This window comes from Maniola hyperantus, chromosome 22 (assembly GCF_902806685.2).
Source record: "Maniola hyperantus chromosome 22, iAphHyp1.2, whole genome shotgun sequence".
Classification (NCBI taxonomy): Eukaryota; Metazoa; Arthropoda; class Insecta; order Lepidoptera; family Nymphalidae; genus Maniola; species Maniola hyperantus.
Window position 1 is genome coordinate 9,451,893 of NC_048557.2, and position 22,028 is coordinate 9,473,920.

General features: G+C 37.1%; 3 protein-coding genes across 3 annotated transcripts in view; all 3 read right to left on the minus strand.

Moving 5' to 3' along the window:
* The window catches only part of Ubr1 (Ubr1 ubiquitin ligase), a 44,584-nt gene extending 32,377 nt beyond the window's left edge, over positions 1–12,207 (minus strand). The window contains exons 1-5 of the mRNA XM_034980692.2: positions 11,917–12,207; positions 8,331–8,445; positions 1,711–1,859; positions 938–1,102; positions 73–227 (exon numbers count right to left, since the gene is read on the minus strand). Coding sequence (XP_034836583.1) covers positions 73–227; positions 938–1,102; positions 1,711–1,859; positions 8,331–8,419 — 558 coding nt within the window. The 5' untranslated portion in view covers positions 8,420–8,445; positions 11,917–12,207. The remainder of the gene's footprint in view (positions 1–72; positions 228–937; positions 1,103–1,710; positions 1,860–8,330; positions 8,446–11,916) is intronic.
* Positions 12,208–12,613: 406 nt separating this feature from the next.
* LOC117992947 (protein arginine methyltransferase NDUFAF7, mitochondrial) lies at positions 12,614–21,846 on the minus strand. Its single transcript, XM_034980678.2, has 7 exons — positions 21,530–21,846; positions 16,576–16,766; positions 15,904–16,044; positions 15,277–15,396; positions 14,782–15,042; positions 14,004–14,195; positions 12,614–12,878 (listed from the first exon to the last, which is right to left on the minus strand). Exons 1-7 carry the CDS (start codon positions 21,759–21,761, stop codon positions 12,699–12,701), a joined length of 1,317 nt encoding a protein of 438 aa, XP_034836569.1. The 5' UTR covers positions 21,762–21,846; the 3' UTR covers positions 12,614–12,698.
* Positions 18,027–20,866, minus strand: LOC117992943 (uncharacterized). The gene is made up of 2 exons (XM_034980670.2): positions 20,572–20,866; positions 18,027–20,142 (listed from the first exon to the last, which is right to left on the minus strand). Exon 2 carries the CDS (start codon positions 20,139–20,141, stop codon positions 18,027–18,029), a length of 2,115 nt encoding a protein of 704 aa, XP_034836561.1. The 5' UTR covers position 20,142; positions 20,572–20,866.
* Positions 21,847–22,028: the final 182 nt, after the last annotated feature.

Below are 22,028 nucleotides of genomic sequence, written 5' to 3' on the forward strand. Positions count from 1 at the left end.
TGTAACGAGTGTTATTTTATGATTATAGTACTTTGTAGTATCCATGTGGTACTTGCGCAGAGAGAGACTTACAGCGTGCAGCTCACAGAAGGGGTCCCGCTTCCAGGCCTCAGTATCTCCGCAGTCACAACAGCCGCCGCCGCCAGACTGTCCCATCTTGTATTTGTGGTGTCTATGTGCGGACACTTTGAAGCACTCCACGCATAGCACGCACGTGTTGTCCATACCTGGAATATGTGAAAAGGGCAACATTCCGAAAAATTCCGATAAGGCGGAATTCCGCAAAATTTCATCACATGTTTAAAAGCCACGTGACCAATGGGGTGCCACATCATCCCCTATTTATCCCTCTTACGGTAGATTCCATTGGACTGCCAATGGAATCGACTGTCAAAGGGTTAAATAAATTCTAATATGTTACATAGCTGACCTCTTGAAAACGTTTCAATTTTGCAAAGCGTATTTTAACAAAAAATGTCGCTTCTTCAAATATATGGGGGTACTGTATCCCATCATTGAAACATAATCGTGGGCACATGGTCACAATCGTCAAAACATGGTCTTATGGCACAAGTAAGAGGAAAAATCCAATAATCAGTAATTTCAAATATGTACAATGTGAAAATATGCCGTGATATAAGTTTTAACTTAAAAATGTCGAAGCAGCGGGCGAAGGGTGGCCTTCTTATGGAAGCTTAACTGATGTCCACGACTTCATCTGCGTGCATTTAGATTTTTAAAAATCCTGTGGGAACTCTTTAATTTTCTGTGATAAAAAGTAGCCTATGGCCTGTATCCATGCAAATCCGATCTCTTGCTCCGTTGCGACGTGATTAAAGGATAAACTAATAAACCAACAGACACTTTCGATAAGGTTTATGCAGAAGTATCAAGTAATAACACTTCTGATTCATAGCTGATGATGAAGTCTACTTACCACATTCCCTGCAGCTGTAAGCCGGCTCCCCCTGCTTGAACACCTTCCCACATAACGTGGAGCGCCGCGGCGGCGGTGGCTGAGAGCTCTCCGCGGAGCCCCATACGAACTGCTCTAGTGGCTGGATCAGTAGTTTAGCTGCAGACTCTTCGTCGAATGACCAGTCTAAAAAATTCAAATTTGAAAGTTTTAGGCAGACGCGAGAGAATATTGGGCAGTGAGGGATTGGAGGGTTGAGAAGAAAATCGCGTAACATCAAGCGCAGTATGACCTCCAAAGGGTAATAAAGGCCAAGTTAGGATATGTTACCTTGGGACCAAAATTTTACATCTAACATCAATCATGGATGTTTGAGGAAACGTGTAACTTAAGCCATCTATCTTGCAACTGTTAGACCTTAGAGTCAAAACGAAACTTTATGTCAGACACTCTGAATGGCAATGTGCAAAGTCAAAGTACGCTCTATAGATCTCAGCCTAGACCCGATTTCAACCAAAGTGGAAATTGGCAGAGTTTTGTTTAGCAGACCAATCAGACTCTCAATTAGATTTTTTTTTTTACCATAAAGCACCATTATAAAATGGCAGCTTTATTGCTACTACCATCTAGCCTATGGGCTAATAAGTAATATTATTCTAGCTTAAACTTCTACTTATGAAATTCTGAATTAGATGACGTGAAAATTATTACGTCATTTTATAACACTCTGATTGGTCGATTTAACACGTCTTTCCGCTCCGCTTAAGTGTATAGCCTGATGATGATGAGCTTACCTAAGCAAGTCCTGTTGGGTTGTGGCGAGTATATCCTCGGCACTGTGACCCGCCAGTGGTCCTGAAAGTGTGCAGGCGAGAGCACCCCCTCCGTCAACTTGGTGCGCCACAGCTCCACCACGGCGTCAGCTCGCGCCGGTAAGGAGAACCTGTTCATATTCAAAATTCAAATCATTTATTCAAATTGGGTACTATAGTACCTACTCTGTATTTTTGACGGTTGTTGAATTTGTAATATAATGATGTAGTGGTGATAATTAAATATTAACCAATAGAATCTAATGAATAAATAAATAAATAAATGAATATACTTTTATTGTGCACGGCGCAATTAAAAAGATACAAATGTAGAGTAGAGGAGAGTACAATTTGATCATAGTCAACCATCATTGCATCATCACTTACCACCAGGTGAGATTGCAGTCAAGGGCTAACTTGTATCTGAATAAAAAAAAAATAAAAAAAAAAAAAAACCAAAGACAAAACAAATTGAACACTACTTTTAACTTTTTTGTTATTTACAAGGTTAGACAGTAATGTGGAAAAGGTATTATACAGTACGCGGCAAAAAATATTGTACATCGATCTTTACAAAGAGATAGCGGTTTCGTAGAGCGTTGTCTCTGTCGTTGAGACCGACAAAATGTCACATAGGTTGAAGGTTCATACCTATGAGACGTTTTGTGACAGAGTCAATGCTCTACAAAAACGAATTCTCATTCTAAAAGTCGATGTACATTATGTTCTGCCGCGCACTATAACTGAGTAGATTCCTGCGGTAGTGGCGGTGCGGGAGGGATGTGATGTCGTGACGCGAGAGCTCAGCGACTCGTCAACTTATGACAACTGTCCACTACCGCAGGAGCCCACTTGGTTATGCAGTTATGCACTATACAATATACACGATCCTTTCCCACTCACCTTTTTGGGAGAACTTTTATTCTGTTCGTCATCCTGATTTAAACTACATTGCAACAGACATATAATAACTAAGTATATTATCTTAATCCACTATGTATGTACTAAACACCACTCTAAAATCTTTTAGACCCTTCGTCAACTAGACCAAAGTTACTTTCTGGTTCTTACACAAACTTCACTATGCTTTCTTGTTTCACACTAAAGTATGTTTTTTACCGAATGATGTTAACTCATTTATTTATGTAGTAGCTGATGCCCGCAACTTCGTCCGCGTGGGTTTAGGTTTTTAAAATCCCATGGGAACCCTTTGATTTCCCGGGATAAAAAGTAGCTCGTGCCACTTTGCAGATCTTAACTATATATTCATGCAAGCAATCACGTCGATTCGTTGCTCCGTTGCGGTGTGATTGGAGGCCAAACAACAATATTATTATTATTATTTATAGCCTCAATAGCTCAACGGTTAAAGGTGCGGACTGAAATTCGAAAGGTCGCCGGTTCAAACCCCACCTGTTGCAGTATTGTCGTACCTACACCTAGCACATGCTTCACGCTTAATTGGAGAGGAAAGGGGAATATTAGTCGAGGGCCATGGCTAATATTCGTTTAAAAAAAACACACTTTCGCATATAGAATATGGCTGGTGATATTATTTTGTTTGGCTTACATCATGAATTAATCAAGCTTTTATAACATTTTTTTTAGCTTTTTTTAATTAATAGTTCACCTAATTTTGACATTATTTATAGACATTAATAAATCTGATTTATATTCTGACCGCCACGTGCGCGTATATATTTTTAATCTTCGAAATCATGCACGGGCGATGATTTCGCGGTGTGGTAAACAATAAACTGACTGTTGAGTTGGCATGACGCCACTCAATGTGAAAAGGCTAAAATCACACAAAATATGTTCAATAAACTCATTTGTATATCAAGGCATACAACATTATGCTGATCTCACGCACAACAGACGGAAACGTTTAAGTGCGGAAACCAGCCCAGAGAGAGAATAATACTGATCTGTTAGGCTAACATGCGCACCACGAGAAAATTCTACGCATTTACTCGTCTTATTTGTATGAAGAAACACGAGATAATGCGTAGACAAAATTTTCTCGCGGGGCGCATGTTAGGCCCTCTGGAATCCGTTTTGGGTTGTGCCACACATGACACGATTTGTTCCGGCGCTTCCTTCTGATTGAGGCATTTTGGCTCAAGGGAGGAAGCGCCAGGATAACCAACTCTTAGTTATAAGATATGATGTGTGCCACAATTTAAGAAATAAACATTTTTCTTTCTTTTTTAGGGTTCCGTACCTCAAAAGGAAAAAGGGACCCTTACGGCAGTTACGCACTCATCCGATCCGAGTCCGTGAAAATACGTTCCTTTTTATTTTGTAAGGTATGACATATTATGTCGTAGATAATCGCTGGTATTCTCACGGGTGACGGTTAGAATTCGGATAACGGAAGTGCAGTGCGTAATCGCTCTTATAGGATCACTTTGTTGTCTGTCTGTCGTGTCTGTCAAGAAACCTATAGGGCATTTCCTATTGACCTAGAATCATGAAATTTGCCAGGTAGGTAGGTCTTATAGCACAAGTAAAGGAAAAAATCCGAAAACCGTGATTTTTTGGTTACATCACAAAAAATGGATTAAAATGTGTTCATGAACGAAATAAATATTGGTATTTTCAACTTTCAAAGTAAGATCACTATACCAAGAGATCTCTCAGAATGAGAAGTGTTTATATCTGCCCAGTGCGGATTGGCAGACTTCACACACCTTTGAGAACATTATGGAGAACTCTCAGGTATGCAGGTTTCCTCACGATGTATTCCTTCACCGTTAAATTATATAATATACTTGCCCTAGCTTTATTTCAGCGTACAAGTAGGTACACACATCGCTTATGACACGTCATCGATTGGATAAGAAATTGGCATAACGCTAATTTACGTCACAAAATACATAATTGTTTTGTGCAATTTATAGACCGATGATAGACAAGCGTGAAAACTAATAAACAAATACATTCATCACAGATACAAGTTATCTGATTATTAAATTTGGTTTATTGACCGAACGAAACTAGGTCTCCCGTCTCAGAGTCCCCGAGTACCTACTTGGGTAGGTACCTACCTATCTATCTTTTGCACTTTGTCTGTTAGAGCCTTATAGCTTCTTAACTTTTAAAGATTTTTGTGACGTACGATAAAAGGTGGGCTTCTTCTCGGACCAGGGCGCGTTTGACCCCCGTAACTTTAGATTTAAGTTTACCAAATTATAACCATGATCTTACAAATTTCACAATTAGCGATCAAAAAATATTCTATGGTACCCATCGATATAAATGACAAGTTATGCCCAAGCGAACAAAATTTTTCACGGGTTTGGAGAAAATAAATCAGCGCCACCTCTTAGATACTAATGAACGACCCGTTTGAAATCCAGACGTCACTGAGGTTGCATTGGTGCTAAATAAACACTTTAGGACCAATGAGTCGGTGCCATTTTGCTTGTTCAATGGCCCTGTCCTTACGAAGTAATATATAAGTCAATGATGGTACCCAATTTGAATAAATGATTTGAATAGTGTAACGGGTGGGGTTTGAACCGAAGATTTTGAAGCTTTTTTCTTGGCTGGAATGGCTCTATTTCGCTTCTTTATTACGTCGAATAAAGAAGAAATAGGCTCGAAATCTGATTTGGTAGGAAGAATCGCAGTACCAAATGCCAAAATTGTAAAACAAGTGATCAAAAAATCAGTCACTACTTATTTTAAGCAAAAAATTACATTATTCAGCGCCATTTATGAAAATTATCTCGAACGTTGCCTGGAAACCTACTCATTGTGAGCGGATTTATTTAAGTATTTCTATCTTAAAAGCCTATTTGTAAACCTAAAAAAATATACTACGATATTATTGTAACAGACATTAGCCTCATTACGCTCAATCGGTCAAGATGTCGTATATAAAAATAGAATAGCGAATTTTTTAGGGTTCCGTATATCCAGAAAAATAAAAAACCGGCCAAGTGCGAAACATGACCTGCGCACCGAGGGTGCCGTACTACAGTCGTATTTTTTCAACATTTTGTACGATAAATCAGAAACTATTATGCATAAAAATAAATAAACTTCTGTTTTAGAATGTACACGACACGTTAAGCCCTTTCATATTATGATACCCCACTTGGTAAAGTAATCTTATTATTTGTTCATATTTTAATTTTTTTAATGATACAACCACAAATTTACGTTTTTCAGATTTATTCCTTTACTTGTGCTATAAGACCTACCTTCCTGCCAAATTTCATGATTCTAGGTCAACGGGATGTAACCTATAGGTTTTCTTGACAGACAGACAGCAAAGTGATCCTATAAGGATTCCTTTTTCACTTTTGAGGTATAGAACCCTAAGAATGAAAAAAAATAAAGTGTTATTTCTTGTACGATGGTACGGAACCCTTCGTGTGCGATGCCGACTCGCATTTGACCTCCTATTTTTATTATTGGAGAAACAGGTCAATTCATAAATGAGTTTTTATTCAACAGCCTCGATTCAGGAATAGAGCCTCATGGGCGAAGATTTAAAAAAAAACTACTGATTAATTATTATAGCACTTATCTATATAATACATTGAGTTCAAAATATAATCTAAAAATTGTGTAAACTTGTCTTCTATTTTGGTTACACGGTCAATGACATAAGATGACGATGTGTACGGAACTGACGAGGCATTTTTGATTCTATTGCAAGGGGATTGAGTATATTTTTGATTCTTATAGATTTTTCGGATTATTTGTTTTGGGAATACAAACACTAAGAGCAATAATTGCATGAAATCTTCAAATGCAGTATTAATGAACTGTAAGACCAAAGATATTAAAATTTTTATGGACAGTCAGTAAGATCTTAATTCCTAGGTTACGAATAGGAAGGAAGGTAATGTGATGCGAAAGTCTGTTTCGTTTGTTGGTTTGTCCTTCAATCACGTCGCAACGGAGCAACTAATCGACGTGATTTTTTTGCAAGGGTATGATTGAAGACCTGGAGAGTGATATAGGCTACTTTTTATCCTGGAAAATCAAAAGTTCCCACGGGGTTTTTAATTACGTAAATCCACGCGTACGAAGTCGCAGACATCAGTTAATGATTGCCTCATAATTTAGCATCATGTCAGATCATCATCATCATCATCATCATGATCAACCTATCGCCGGCTCACTACAGCACTAGAGCACGGGTCTCCTCTCAGAGTGAGAAGGGTTTTGGCCATAGTCTACCACGCTGGCCATGTGCGGATTGGTAGACTTCACACACCTTTGAGAACAACTCTCAGGTATGCAGGTTTCCTCACGATGATTTCCTTCGCCGTTAAAGCAAGTGACATTTAATTACTTAAAATCGAGGTCATCTGCGCTAGTTCAAGGAGGTCAAACTCCGAAAAGTTAGAGGTGCGTGCCCGGGATCGAACCCCCGACCTCCGATTAGAAGGCGGACGTCCTAACCACTACGCTATCACAGCTTTTTCAGGTCAGATCAGTCAATTCCAAATCTGTCATGTTAAAAAAGTCGTGTGCGACCACAGTAACTACGTACTTACTAAAAACAATAAAAAAACACACTCAAAACATCCAACCTAAAAAACGACCACAAAAATGAGGACTTGCTCTCTTTTATTAATGACAACATTCCAACCAACTCAAATTGTACTTTAAGCTCAACACAGCAAGGTGTATTTTCCCTCAAGGTCGAGTACGGAACTGGCAACCTCCCAAAATGCGAGGGCTACCTGCTAAAAGACCTTGTAGGCGACACTGAACCCAATTTCGCGACCTCGTGTAATAGTAAAGAGTACGTCAAGACACGAAAAAGTGTGCTTAGGGGTTTATATTTGGAGTTAGTAGTAGATATTCAAATATTTCATACACCAAAATTTTTGTAGCATTTTTTTCACACTTTCGGGGAAATTTAGTTTAGTTATGCGCGCTATGTCAATGCGAAGTCATTGCGCTTTTGCGGATGCGGATGCGAATATCCGTAACACCCCTGTTGGGTACCATTGTACACTTTTTGATTGGTCAGTTAGCGAACGAAGATATCAACTAGATACAAACACGCGCGAGGCACGCGCCTTTCTGGCCCCGCCCACTTTCTTTGCTGGGCGTTACTTGTTGCAAATACGAATCCGCATCAAATCGCAATCCGCATGTATGGAGAGCGGAATGATTACCAATTTTCGTAAGGAGACGCTTTAAAAGTAGACAATGGGGTCGATTCTCTTGTACACAATCTCTAAACTAAACTAAATTAACAGGTCTAAATCTAGTGCTATCCTTTTCCGGAAACAACATTATGAAAGGGATAGCAATAGATTTAGACGTGTCATTTTAGTTTAGTTTAGAGATTGTGTACAACGAAATTAGCCACATTACCTACTAAACAGTCAGACACGTATGGCCAATCTGGCATTATCATCAAATGAAAAAAAAATGTATAGTGGCCGGCAGAAAATATTGTACATCAACCTTTGGAAAGGGATTTTGGCTTCATAGAGCGTTGGCTCTGTCAATCATACGAGTACCTATGTGACGTTTTGTCTGTCTCAAAGACAGAGACAACGCTCTACGAAACCGCTATCTTCTAAATATTTCATGGTAAGTACTGTAAAGCAAAATGGTCATACCTAGCCGGTATCATGTCGGCGGCGGGGTCCACCTCCATAGCGTCGTCCCCCACCTCGACCTCCACCTGCATCAGCGGTGGAGAGCTCATCTCCGGTCACCTCGCTCCGGGGCACACTGGAACATTCAAGCACATTCTTAGGGCCAGCGCATACTGACAGAGCCGAGTTTTGAAGTAAAAACTTTTTCAGTACCGTTGTGATTTCAAGCTCGATAAAACGAAAACAAACACATTCACAGTGCGACAAGGCTCTCTTGGCACTTGAATGACATTGAAAGGGGGGCGCTGTTGGAGAACAAAGGCTTAGAATATTCAAACAAGAACAAAGGGGACACTTGACGGCAACGTTAGTTCCGATATTCCCCACGCGCCAAGATAGCCTTGTCGCACTGTAGTCCGTGACAGATCGAGATCGCAATCGGGCCCTGCAAGCCAAATTTCAGCCTGATCCGTCCTGTAGTTTGAGTTGTGCGTTGGTTGATAGATTAGTCAGTCACCTTCTCCTTTTACATATTACTACCTTATGCTCCCGACTTCGTCCACGTGGACTACACAAATTTCAAACCCCTATTTCACCCCCTTAGGGGTTGAATTTTCAAAAATCCTTTCTTAGCGGATACCTACGTCATAATAGCTAGCATGCCAAATTGCAGCCCGATCCGTAAAGTAGTTTGAGCTGTGCGTTGATAGATCAGTCAGTCAGTCAGTCACCTTTTCCTTTTATATATTTCGATTTAGAAGATGCGCCGAACATCTACCTTTACTCTACCACGTATGCGTTGCGCCTTAGGCTGAAGTAATGCGCATAAGCTCAAGTCTATGTTTGACATGACCATCATTCTTCCCATGCAATGGTATACCATCATGATTAACCCATCACCGGCTCACTACAGAGCATCGGTCTCCTCTCAGAGTGAGAAGGGTTTTGGCCATAGTCTACCACGCTGGCCATGTGCGGATTGGTAGACTTCACACACCATTGAGAAAATTATGGAGACCTCTCAGGCATGCAGATTTCCTCACGATATTTTCTTTCACCGTTAAAGCAAGTGATATTTAATTAATTAAAACGCACATAGCTCCGAAAAGTTAGAGGTGCGTGCCCGGGATCGAACCCCCGACCTCCGATTAGAAGGCGAACGTCCTAACCACTAGGCTATCACAGCTACAATGCAAATAGCAATGGTATATACCTAAGTCCTGCAAATTGCTAATGCGCGTGGCCCTCATTTTAGTGATGTCAGCACTAGATTGAAGTTTCGAGCTGATGGTATATTTTTATTTCGGCTGACGTCAAAATGACGTCATTTCGATGTTAATGTGACATAGTTCCATCATAATAGCAATTTGCGGGACTTATTCGAGGATGCAGTGGATACGGAATGCGAGACAACTAGTGACGTCTCCCGGAAGTGGACATCGTTTAAGGAGTTCCAATATGTTCCGGTCTCGACGGGCGGCCTACGCTAAATAAGGAAACCTAGCGCAGGTGACCTCGGCTTTTATGTGGTATTCAATTCCGATTGTAACTATAGTGACATTATTGCTATACAGACGTTTTTGTCTGCGGCTCTGTCTGAGTGAATGACGTCATATTTTTTTATTCAGATATAAGGTAAGCCTTGACTGCAATCTGACCTGGTGGTAGTGATAATGCAGTCTAAGCTAGAAGCGGGCTAACCTGGAAGGGTCCACACCCCTTTGGTTTCTATACGGCATCGTACCGGAACGCTAAATTGCTTGGCCGCACGGCTTTGTCGGTAGGGTGGTGACTAGCCACGCCCGAAGTCACCCACCCGACCAGACCGAAATTTAGAAATTATAAAATTCCAAACCCCTGTCGGGAATCGAACCTGGGACCTCCCACTAATGAGACAACAGCGCTTATATGATATAGGCATCCGCTAAGAAAGGATTTCTGAAAACTCAACCCCTAAAGGGGTAAAATAGAGTTTGAAATGTGTGTATTCCAAAAAATTGTTGAGTACCTACTTAAAATAAATTAAACATTATTACATTTCTACATACAAAACAAGTCGCTAGCAATATTTTAATAATCAGTCTTCATCTATATCAAATACCTAGTTACAAGTAAATTAAGAACAAAACTAATACATAAATTATTTAAAACATACATTCTGAACATCATCTGTCTCTATTAAAGAATTATACAATAAAGGAATTACATAACACAGTGCATGTAATAAAAATTAAAATGCATTTGTGTTACGTGTGCAACCATTAGAATATTTCTTTCTAATGATATTTGCAAAACAATCTTTGCATTTGCACATAATATCTAAATATATAAAAGGAAAAGGTAACTGACTGACTGACTGACTGACTGACTGACTGACAGACCGATCTATCAACGTACAGCTCAAACTATTCGACGGATCAGGCTGAAATTTGGCATGCAGATAACTATTTTGATGTAGGCATCCGCCAAGAAAGGATTTTTAAAAATTCAACCCCTGAGGGGGTAAAATAGGGGTTTGAAATTTGTGTAGTTCACGTGGACGAAGTTGCGTGCATATGCTAATTTAATCCTTATAGTGAACATGTTATAATCCTACTACTTAATATTACAAATGTGAATGTGTATTTATTTGTTAGTTTATTCTTCAATCACACCAAAAAATAGTAACAGTTCTTCATCAATATATTGCATGGATAAAAATTCAGTCCTGGAGAGTGACATAGTCTTTTTATCCCAGAAAACTAAGGAGTTCCTATGGAGATTTAAGGGTTCCGTACCTCAAAGGGAAAAGGAATCCTTATAGGATCACTTTGTGGTCTGTCTATCTGCTGTTGTGTTTGTGAAGACCCATCAAGGGAATCACAACCTATAAGGTACTTTTTGTTGACCTAGAATTATGAAATTTGGCAGGTAGAAATGTCTTATAGCACAAGTAAAGTGAAAAATCTGAAAATTGAGAATTTAAAACTTAAAAACTTTTTTTAATTACCTGAGTAGGTATGAAGCTGTTGGTTGTGTAGTTATACTTTGATAATACACATTTAGCTTCATGAATCCATACTTCCATAGTAATATTATAAGTATCGCATAGTGTGTCTATCTGTCTGTTAGTTTTTCACTGCCCATCCAATTAACCGATTTTCATGAAATTTGGTGAATTGCAAATAGTAAGTAAGTAGTTATATGTGCAATACTATCAATAAAACATATAGGTTATTATGAAAAGTTCAGAGAGACTGAATCAAAACAAAATAAGTTGTGTGTAACAGTTGAGTATTAATTTAGATTTACAGTTCATTGGCCATTTGTAGGAGCTCAATGCTCTTAACTATAAGAAACTTATAACACGTTTGTAAGTTCGTTAACATCTGAATACAAAAAATATGCCTAAAAGACAAGAAAGCTCAAGAAAAACAGTTTAATGGGCAAGAATTTAAAACCACCGAGTACACTAAAAATCTAGATCTAACTGGTAATTAGTCTGAATTTAGGTTGATATATTAGCTAAGTATTGTTTCCACGATAAGTTTCAACACCAGAGTTTATTACAGCTACGTATCATTAAACTGCGACGAAATTATCGCAACAAAAGAAAATCCATCCTCACCTAACAAAACTGTTAAATCATCCAACTTCCAGTCTTTGTGCTCGAACAGCGTGTGTTCCACCAATCGTTTGAAATACACTTTTATCAGCACTCAATGTATTTAATATCATTAGTTCTTAACACTGTGAACATCACAATTTACAATTTTTCACATCTGCTAGATTTCTCTGGCACAAATCCACTGAAATTTTGGGATTTTGACATTTCATCACAGCGTGAAAATTGCTCAAAAATATCTTGGGGAAAGTAGGTAGGTATATTATGCATCTGTGCTAAAATTGGTTTCTGTTATATTTTTAAACCAAAATTAGCAAAAATAATCAAAATTAAATAAATTTGCACTTCATTAATTACATACCTACCTAATATTTGTTTTAGGATATTTTATAGAATACATTAATTTCTTAACGGTTTTTCGATAATTCCGATCTTTGGACATGCCTACATTTCTTTTTTCTGGGTCACGGCTCTGGACTCTAAGCCTTTTTGTTACATTATCTTTCATCAATGTAAAATGTATTTTTAATTAGTTTAGTTCATTAATAGATTCTACACTTATATGCATAGAGTAGTATGCTTATATGTACTACTCACCCACTATACATAAGGGAACGCAATTAAAAAGTTTATTTCTCTGTCTATCATAGTCATAGGTATCTAGAAAAATCTATTTATAGATTCAAATAAAATATATTTAACACATTAGAAATCTTAATTTATTTACAAATAACAAATAATTCACCTACTCTATTTCAAATAATATAATTTAAAACATTATAATATTACACTTGGGGAGCTGAAAACCCTAATGGAGGATACTTTTCTAATATTTGTACCATTTGTGAAGGGTAAAAGGCCATAAACTTGAATCTTTCACCCATTTTCTTTGGGTTCACGAGCATGTCATAAGCAGCCTTAATTTTTTCTTTGTCATTCTCCGTCTTGGCATTATCCACTAACATCTAAAACAATTTAAAATACAAATTAAAGAGATATTAAAATTTACTGTTGTGGCGGTTGCCACAATATAAACTAGATGGCGCTGTTCAATCGATGACGTAGTCCCGAACAAATGTACCGCCGACAGTACTCGCACTAACAGAGTATTCGGCAGTCTGGACTATATTTAGAAGTTTCAAGATACAACCGTCGGCCCAGCTGGCGCTACCGAGCACAACCAACCGCTCGGTGGGAGATCTCCCCTTTGGTACGGTCGAGCCTGCACACCGCTACCCGTACATTGGTGACCCCGACGTGATCAAGAATGGTCGCACATCTCAACAACCGACGAGATCAAGAGTGGTCGCACACAACAACAGCCGACGTTGATACAAGAGTGATCACACACTACAACAGCCGTCGTCATCGAAGATCAACCGCCCACCACCGCACTGCGCACATAATGTGATCAAGGGTGATCGCATACACCGCAACACCTTTGGATCACACACCGCAAGCCCGACGTCTCGTCCCAACTCCAAGTCTACAGCAACAGCAATCACATCGAGGCCTGTAAGATGGATGTAGCACAGCCTCGGGGCACAATGGCCCTGCACTCCATCACCAGCTACAAGCGTCCTGGTCCACCGCTTCTCTGGATGGTTAGCAGCCATTGCCCTTCACACGCCTTCACGCTACAACGCCACCTCTCTTCACTGCTTCACACTACGCGTTCGTCTCGGAGGGGAGTGATGTGGCGGTTGCCACAATATAAACTAGATGGCGCTGTTCAATCGATGACGTAGTCCCGAACAAATGTACCGCCGACAGTACTCGCACTAACAGAGTGTTCGGCAGTCTGGAATATATATAGAAGTTTCAAGATACAACCGTCGGCCCAGCTGGCGCTACCGAGCACAACCAACCGCTCGGTGGGAGATCTCCCCTTTGGTACGGTCGAGCCTGCACACCGCTACCCGTACACTGTATTGAATACAGGATGTGTAACAAATTAAAATATGGATGACGTCATGAGTAGGTAAGCTTCAAAGAAATTTAAAATACAACATGAAGCATTGCAATGCTGAAACCTGTAAACCATTAATGTCCAACATTGGAAGTCCAATTCTGTTGGGTTAAAATCTTACCTGTAATCGAGCATCTGCACGTAATCGTGCTAAGAAGTCCATCTGATTGACTGGTCCAACGACCAGCGCATAGTTCTCCTCTCCAGGTGTCATGGACGCAGCTATCCTCAACTGACTGAAGTCTACATCCGCCGTTAGGTCTGATATACCAGGATTTTGTAGTGGATCCACAATTTTGTGCTTGTGAAAAGCCTATAAAAAATGTGAGTCAAACCTTAATTTAAATTATACTGTTAAGCGATTTTCTATTTTTAAATTGTTATAAGATGTAGGTAGATTAAAAACTAAGGTGCGTGGTTGCACCCGCGCGATGTGTGAGTCACTGTGAATCACAGCTTGTAATAATACATACGGCATAACTGCATTTCTCTTGAAGCTCTCCAAAAACCCCAGAAATAACATAAATGTAGCAGGAAAAAGCTGTACTCTTTCTCGCTATTACTCTATCATATGGATAACAATCCGTGCTGCCCATAATTGATTCAAATAATCCGCTATTAATTCAATCGATTATTTTCTCTCTTGTACTGCGTACGCTTGCATAAGTTTAGTCAAATGTCCAACTATACAGGCTGCTTAGTCTATAATATGACACTTTTCTTAACCACGGGCCGCGATCCGTGTTCTTGATGGATAAAAAATTGGTTTGGGGCCAGGGGGCCAGAAATTGGAAATCATGATTAAATCGAGACAGGGCACAGCAATTTTTGGGTTGGTAAAATATACTCGTAAACATATGATTTAATAGCGTGAACATGTTGATTAGTCAAAGTATTACCCTAAAAGTATCCCCCTTTTCTCCAGAATGTCCATAATCAGCAATTAACGCCAAACCACCAAACTGATCAACCCGGTTTGCAAGTTGTCTGGCGATGCCAAGGCTTCTTGGACTTATCTCAAGCTCTGTCCTGTCTCCAGCATCTAAAGGAGGCCTAACAAGGACTCTGGTGGATTGTGTCTCCTTTGCTGATATTCGATAGCGTAGTTTGTCATTCTCGTCAAGGTCTATAAGGATTTCACGCCAGCCATCTTCAGTTTTCTATAAAAATTAAGAGTTGAAATTTCTATGACATTGCCAGTATTTACGTGATCACATTATTTGCCAGCACTGTGTTCAAGAACGCCAATGTTGGCTTCTATTGACACCTGTTGGTTTAATGTGGACCAGTTAGGTCACTGAAAGACTCAGTTAGCGCTCATTTTATAAGTGTGTATTTAATAATATAAAAATATGGTTTAATATTTTGTCAATTGAAATGAAAATTCAACTTACTTGAAACTTATGAATGGGTAAAACATCAAAGAACTCGTGTGCAATGTACCAAGAAAAGTTATTTGGCACTTTCTTCAGATCATTGTACCAGTACACTTTAATACCACTTACTGTTTCACCCTGAAACACACAAATACTAATATAAAAATGACCTAAAAAATCCCTGGCACTAATTTGGATTTCAGGAGTTAACCAGGTTGAGTCAAGACACAAAATTTGTGACGATTGGTTTCCAGGACCAGGCCACAACCAAACTTCTGTCTGGTAAAAAAAATGAGTCCTTCTTTCAACTCATTGTCTATTTAACCTTGTACAATATACAATGTGGCTAAACCTGTACACAAACTCTAAACTTTACTAAATTGACAGGACTATATATATTGCTATCTTTTTTTGCAGGGAGCATTGTGAAAGGAAAAGCAACTTTAGACCTGTCATTCTAGTTTACTTTAGAGATTGTACATAACAGAATAAGATTCATTGTTGCTTCATTAAAATTTCCCGATTATGGTGGCAGGAAAGCAGAATTCTGATATCCTGCATCCCATCTTAGGCCACATCATCACATCAGGTGTGATTATGGCCAAATAAAAAAATCCTATAGCCTGTATTGGTGAATCTCTTTACCTCTCGGTTATGGGGACTCTCTATATCAGTTTCAGCATGTGATACACAAAGTCTGTTAGCTTGTACCAACTGCATTTGTGATGAGATTTCCACAAGATGGAGGCTCAGATCTGCCCCTTTATAACCATAACGGTTCAGCACCTAAAATATTCATTCATCATTTTCATTAAGTTAATTTTCCCAAGGGGCATAAATATTGCACAAGTGTCGGTAAATATTTTTCGTTCTTCTTTTCTAATGGCAAGACAAGGTTTGGTGTGCCAACTAAAGAACATGTACCTCAGGCAGAAAAATGTAAAAGATACAGGGCTCAAAAAGAGCTGAAGTGCCATTGAACAATGAACATGATAGCAGCGAATTTTTCTTAAATAAAACTAGAATGCAAATCATTACAGGAAAAATATTACCCTCCTACTGATGCAGTCAGGTTAACATTGATATTTAGCTTAAGTGAGTTGGAGGGGGGTTCCCTAAAGTAAAAATGTTGTACTAGAATAATAATGAGTCTAAACTTCCATGGCATGACTTTTTTTTTGTGTTGATGTAGCAAAGAATATACTCTCAATACAGTTTGTGTATTCGTAAAAAAATGTGCATAAAAATGTTGCAAGGCCTATAAAGATTTTCAAAAATACTAATAAGTACTAAAATTGATTGTCGATCCATATTTACCCTCAATATATCAATCATAAGTGTGCCTTTCCCTGGGCCCAATTCAACAATCTGCAAAGGTTTGCCCGGGCACATCTTCTGGGTTTCAGCATAAAACCAAACCGCCAACATTTCGCCAAACAACTGGCTAATTTCTGGTGAGGTTACGAAATCTCCTGTTTCACCTATTGTATCTTTTTTCTCATAGTAACCTAAAAATAAAACCAATCATATAATTTTAATTGAAATAATTCACCTAGCCCTTACCTACAGTAGGGATGGTGACTACTAGTCAAATCAGCATATCGTCGGTTAAATAGAAAAGTGACGTTATTCAAAAAGAACAAATTTTACAATACAAGCATTTAAAGTTTTCACTTCAATTAATACTAATTTTTCCTTTTGAGTTTTATATTTATGTGTAAGTGTTATATATCATTTTAAAGGTATTTACATGAAAATAAAGATGGTGTGGTTATTTTAACTAATTTACTAAAAAAGAGGTATTTCTAGCAAGAAATGTCATTTTTCTACATAATTAAAAACATTTTGCGGAATGAATTTTGTAAAAATGTAACACAATAATGGAAAAAATATGGTTTTATTAAGTATATGGTTTTTATAAATTGAGGTATTCAAATAATTACAAATCCACTTAAAATTATATGCAATAACAATCATAAACAAACCTCTATTTTAAGAGTAATCCCTACTTATTAGATAAATCAATGGCAACAATATTGAGATCAATGAGCTTAAACTTAAATCTGCTTATTTTGGGTTTTGAATAAGAATATAAAACTGTAAAATCTGTAAAATATGTTTCATAAGATATTGAAAACGTTTTCTCCTTTATGTAAATCAATTTTTTATTATTAGCTTTAGTATGCATTTTTGTACTGATTCTACCAATCAATTATAAAACTAAAATATTATTAGTATCTACTTATTTAAAAGTTATAGAGCCTCTTCAAAAAAAATTAAAATATTCCAAAATATATGTAAAGTTTCATACTCAGTCTACCTAGATATTGTAAATAGGTTTTTGAGATGATTTCAAAATCCAAAAAAAAACTATTTAGTAAATAACGTATCACACAAAAGAAAAACAATGTGAGATTATTTGGTTAAAGACTTTGATAAAAGTTTTTATAAAATCGGGGAATTATGTTTTTATCTATTAGTGTAAGTATACCGGCTTTCTTAGTGTCAGATACATCCAATTTTGTTGAGTACAGCGGCTGTAATTCGGAACACAAGTTAGTTTTTTTCTTGGTAGCTCTAGTTTTGACCATGACAGTTTGAAACTATCTTCTTATACGAACATTTGTAATAGAATCGATCATTAAACTTTTTTTCCACTCTGACAACTTTAATATCTCCCATCTTTAACTTTTCTCGGTCTTCATTGCTTGAAAAATTTGAACCGACACCGTCTGCAATTTTCTTAATGTCAAAGAAGCTCTCATGATTTAGTTCATGGACTTTGTATGGATTTCCTTTTTTTTGGCAGTTCTGATCAATGTTATGTATTGTTCCGGGACGTAAATAGGTGAGGATTTCAAAGACCTTGAAATGTTACGCTCAATCACAGAATGCGCGGAATCTCCTTCATTTTGTGAGTGACCCTTTATGAGAAACTTGTGGGTTATAGAATTTAAATTTTCTAGATAAGTTACGGCGTAGATATACATTGCAATCATATATTTATTTTTTTGCTGTCCACAGCAGTTGTCACTATAAAATATGACATCAAAATCGTCTTTGATTTTATCTTGTAAATTTCTTAAATAACTTAAAACGCAGGATCCTATTTCATTGACTCCTCTGGCCCCTTCACCTTCGTGCCAGACATAGCAGTTTACGTCTTTGGATCCGAGTTCGTAAATAGTAAAGTTGAGAACATTAAGTTTTGATATATAATAAAAATTGGATACATCACCTCTTGGGCACGGCATTACAGCTTGCAAATCATAGACGGCAATTATACATTTTTCATTGGCATTTTCTTTGTCTAACTCTTTTTCTTTTCTTACTAAATCTTTTTCTTCTAAATGCGAGTAATATTTGATTTTTAACGGCTCTTTATCTTCTGCATTGTTATAAGCAGCGCAATCCTCGCATTGGTCTTTTTTCGGAGACCAAAAGGAAATATTGTATTCTTTGGTAAATATATTGTAATATATTTGATAATCAGCGTGAGGAACGTTTTCCAATCGACATTTTGTAATATAGTCCCTATGTAGCTGTGCAATAGAGAGACCTCCTTCAATGTATTCCCGACTCGTACTAGCTCGACAGTAGTGGCTTTCAATTCTAGGTATAGAATTGATATGTTCTTTGATCCCATCAATAATTGCAGCATCAAGCTTATTGTGTTTGCGATGCTTTCCTCTTTTGTCCTCATTCAGAAACCCTCCAACTGTAGAGTTTTGCATTGAAATTACTGTTCTTATCGGTCTGTCGGATATACCCAGAGTATTTTTAAAAAAAGTCTTACAAACCCGAATTATTTCTCTGTCTACTTCAAAATTGAAGGCATGGTTATAATCTTTTCTTGTACTTCCTTCGCGAATATATCTATACTTCGGTTTTATTGCGGTTACATGTTTATTAATAAATTGACGTTGCTTATCTAAATTTCCCATCTTCCAGTAATTCATAAATATAAGTTTCCGCTTTTCCTCACTAATCTTGTTATAACATTTCAGTTTACATTTTTCAGTGCATGTTGGTTTTATTTGTCTTTCTTGCATTTGTTTTTGTGACTTCGATGTCGATGTATACGCTTTTCCAGAATTTCTTAATAATTTAGCTTTATTTTTGCTCCATTCTTCCGGTACAGCTTTTCTTTTTCGGCCAGTCTTTGCTTTTTTGTTTCCATCGTCAACTGTATTTTCTAGGTTTTCATTCACTGTAGCGATTTCATCTTCCGAAGATGTCGATGACATTGCAAGATCTTTGCGTAGTATAAAATCAGGGTCATTATCTACGTCGTCAGACGAAAAGTCCTTTTGACTATCAGGAATGGAGTTGAAGGAACTATCGTCATCGTCCTCATAGGAAATATCTGATTCCGATATTATTATATTGCATGAAGTCTTGGGTTGGCCTGAAAAGAGAACGTTAGTACTTTCTTCTGATTTTGAATCACTTACATCAGCTGATTCCATAATATTTGTACTCGGCCCAGGTTGATCATTTGGCAGGTATGGAATAATTTGTAAATCCAAAAAAGAATTGTTGCTAATAGGAGTCGGTACCTTAACATTGCTACTTAAACTAATCAAAGGAGTGCGTGTGCAATTCAAATTATTTTGCAGTGGTTCGACGACGATAATCTCACATAATTTAGATGTAGATACTTCGTTTGGTGGATATTTATCCTCAGTAGCTGAGGTATGGTCTTGAAAAACTGGCTCGGGCTCTGTAGTAACTGGTTTTATGAATTCGGGCACATAAGATATTACAGATATTTGTGGATCTTCATTTGACTTTAACTGAACTGAATTAAACTCTACTGGATTCTCCTTAGAAAATTCTTTAGACGTCGTAATCATTTTTACCATTTTTTCACCACGCTTCATCCTACAAAAAACAAAGAAGTTTTAAACCCATCTTTTTATTCTAAAGGTTAAATCAAAATTAATCAAATATTTTATTCAATCATTTTAACTAATTTTGTACTTTAACGTTAAAATGTACTATGTATTTTAATAGATAACCGTCATTATTTTAAAAACACAATACAATAAATATTCATTCTAAGCATTCACAGTCATATTTGAAATTGTTACATTTTTCTGATGAACTTCATGATACTAAATGTACAAAAACTATACAGAAAAATGTCATAATTACAAATAAGTCGAGTATCAATAACTTCATTTCACAACAAGCAGTCACATTTCTAAAAATGTCGTTTCTCAATATAAGCTACTAACACAATTACAGTTAAATTTTAAAGAACAAACGTAATTTCTCAAAAAAATACATTGTTCTATAAATTTTTCTTACCTTTTGCAATCGTATCCAAACACTTTTTTGAAAAATGACAATTTTCTATAAAAACGCACATGTACTCAGTTCCGTGGCTGGGTTGCAAATGGCAGAGTGACGTTATTCTACAACCAATATGGCAGATGAACATAAAGTACCGAAATGACACTTGCGACATCTAGTGAGCTTAACGTGTAATTTTATAAAGTGTCTTTTATCCATATAAAAATAATGTTGATAACAGACTCTTTTTAATGATAACCTTACTTTCTGAAAATTTTGAGAAATGTCATTTTTCCATTTAACCGACGATATTTATATCAAACATCAAAACACTCACGTTGTTGACGTCGTAAACATTTGACATACTTTTTTAGCAATATACTATTTCAAAATTCAAATGGTTAGCAAACCTAAAACCAACAGCAGATGTGGATTTTACAAATCATGGCAGACCCTCTATTTAATAATTTCTAAGAAATAAATTTTTTTTTGACATAGGCATCATTCCAATTGTTTCAGATCTTTTTGGGCTTTGTTAAGTAAGTTCACAGTACAGTAGGTATTCTACATAGTCCATACTGCTAAGGAATCTCTAAACTAAGTTAACCAATGTTTAGGATTTGTCACTTGACTCAGATAGACAAAAAGATTCTTTCTGATGCTGCATTTGCCTAGAAATCACTTCTTTTTTCCGGTTTTGGACTAAAATTAATTTTTGTGGTTTAAGTTAACCTATTGCCATTATTTCGAACCAAATTTCATCAAGATAGATTCGGCTACTTAGTTGCAAAACTGTGTCAAACATACACAGTCACACAGACATACTGTTGCACTGCCTTGGACCCTTATTGTCAGGAAGAAGTGGCAAAAAAAGTGAGTCCTTTGAAAGCAAATGTTTATATTTTGCTCAAAGTAAGACCAACCTTTAGGTCCATGTCCAATATCAATTAACTAATCTAATAACAATAGTAACCTTCAGTTGGATTAGTAATTACTACATGCATGTATTCAGCCACAGTTAGAGGTCCGTTTAAACGTAGTTTTTCTTTAATTATCGTCATAATACTCGGTGCATCGGCTAGGTTAGGCATTTTTAACGTCTTCGGATCGGGGCGCTTTACAACCTTGTATCCTTTATTCCTTTTACACATACTATTTATAACCACAGGCCTGCTTAAGATACGAAACAAATTACGAGTATTCATGTTAAAATTGTAAGAATTTAAATAAAAGTTATAAATTTTTCATGAAATATTTTGAGGCTTTTTAATGTCAATGTCAATTTTGACAATCAGCTGACTAAGGATGGGCATGTCCCTCTATGCAACGAGCTTACTTTTACCGATTGAATTCCGGTTTTTGTAAATATTATTATTATTAATCTGCAATGAATGAACAACCCATCTGCATTTAAATTAAATTCTGCAAAAGATTGATTATTTATATTAAAATTTAAATCAACATTTATCGTT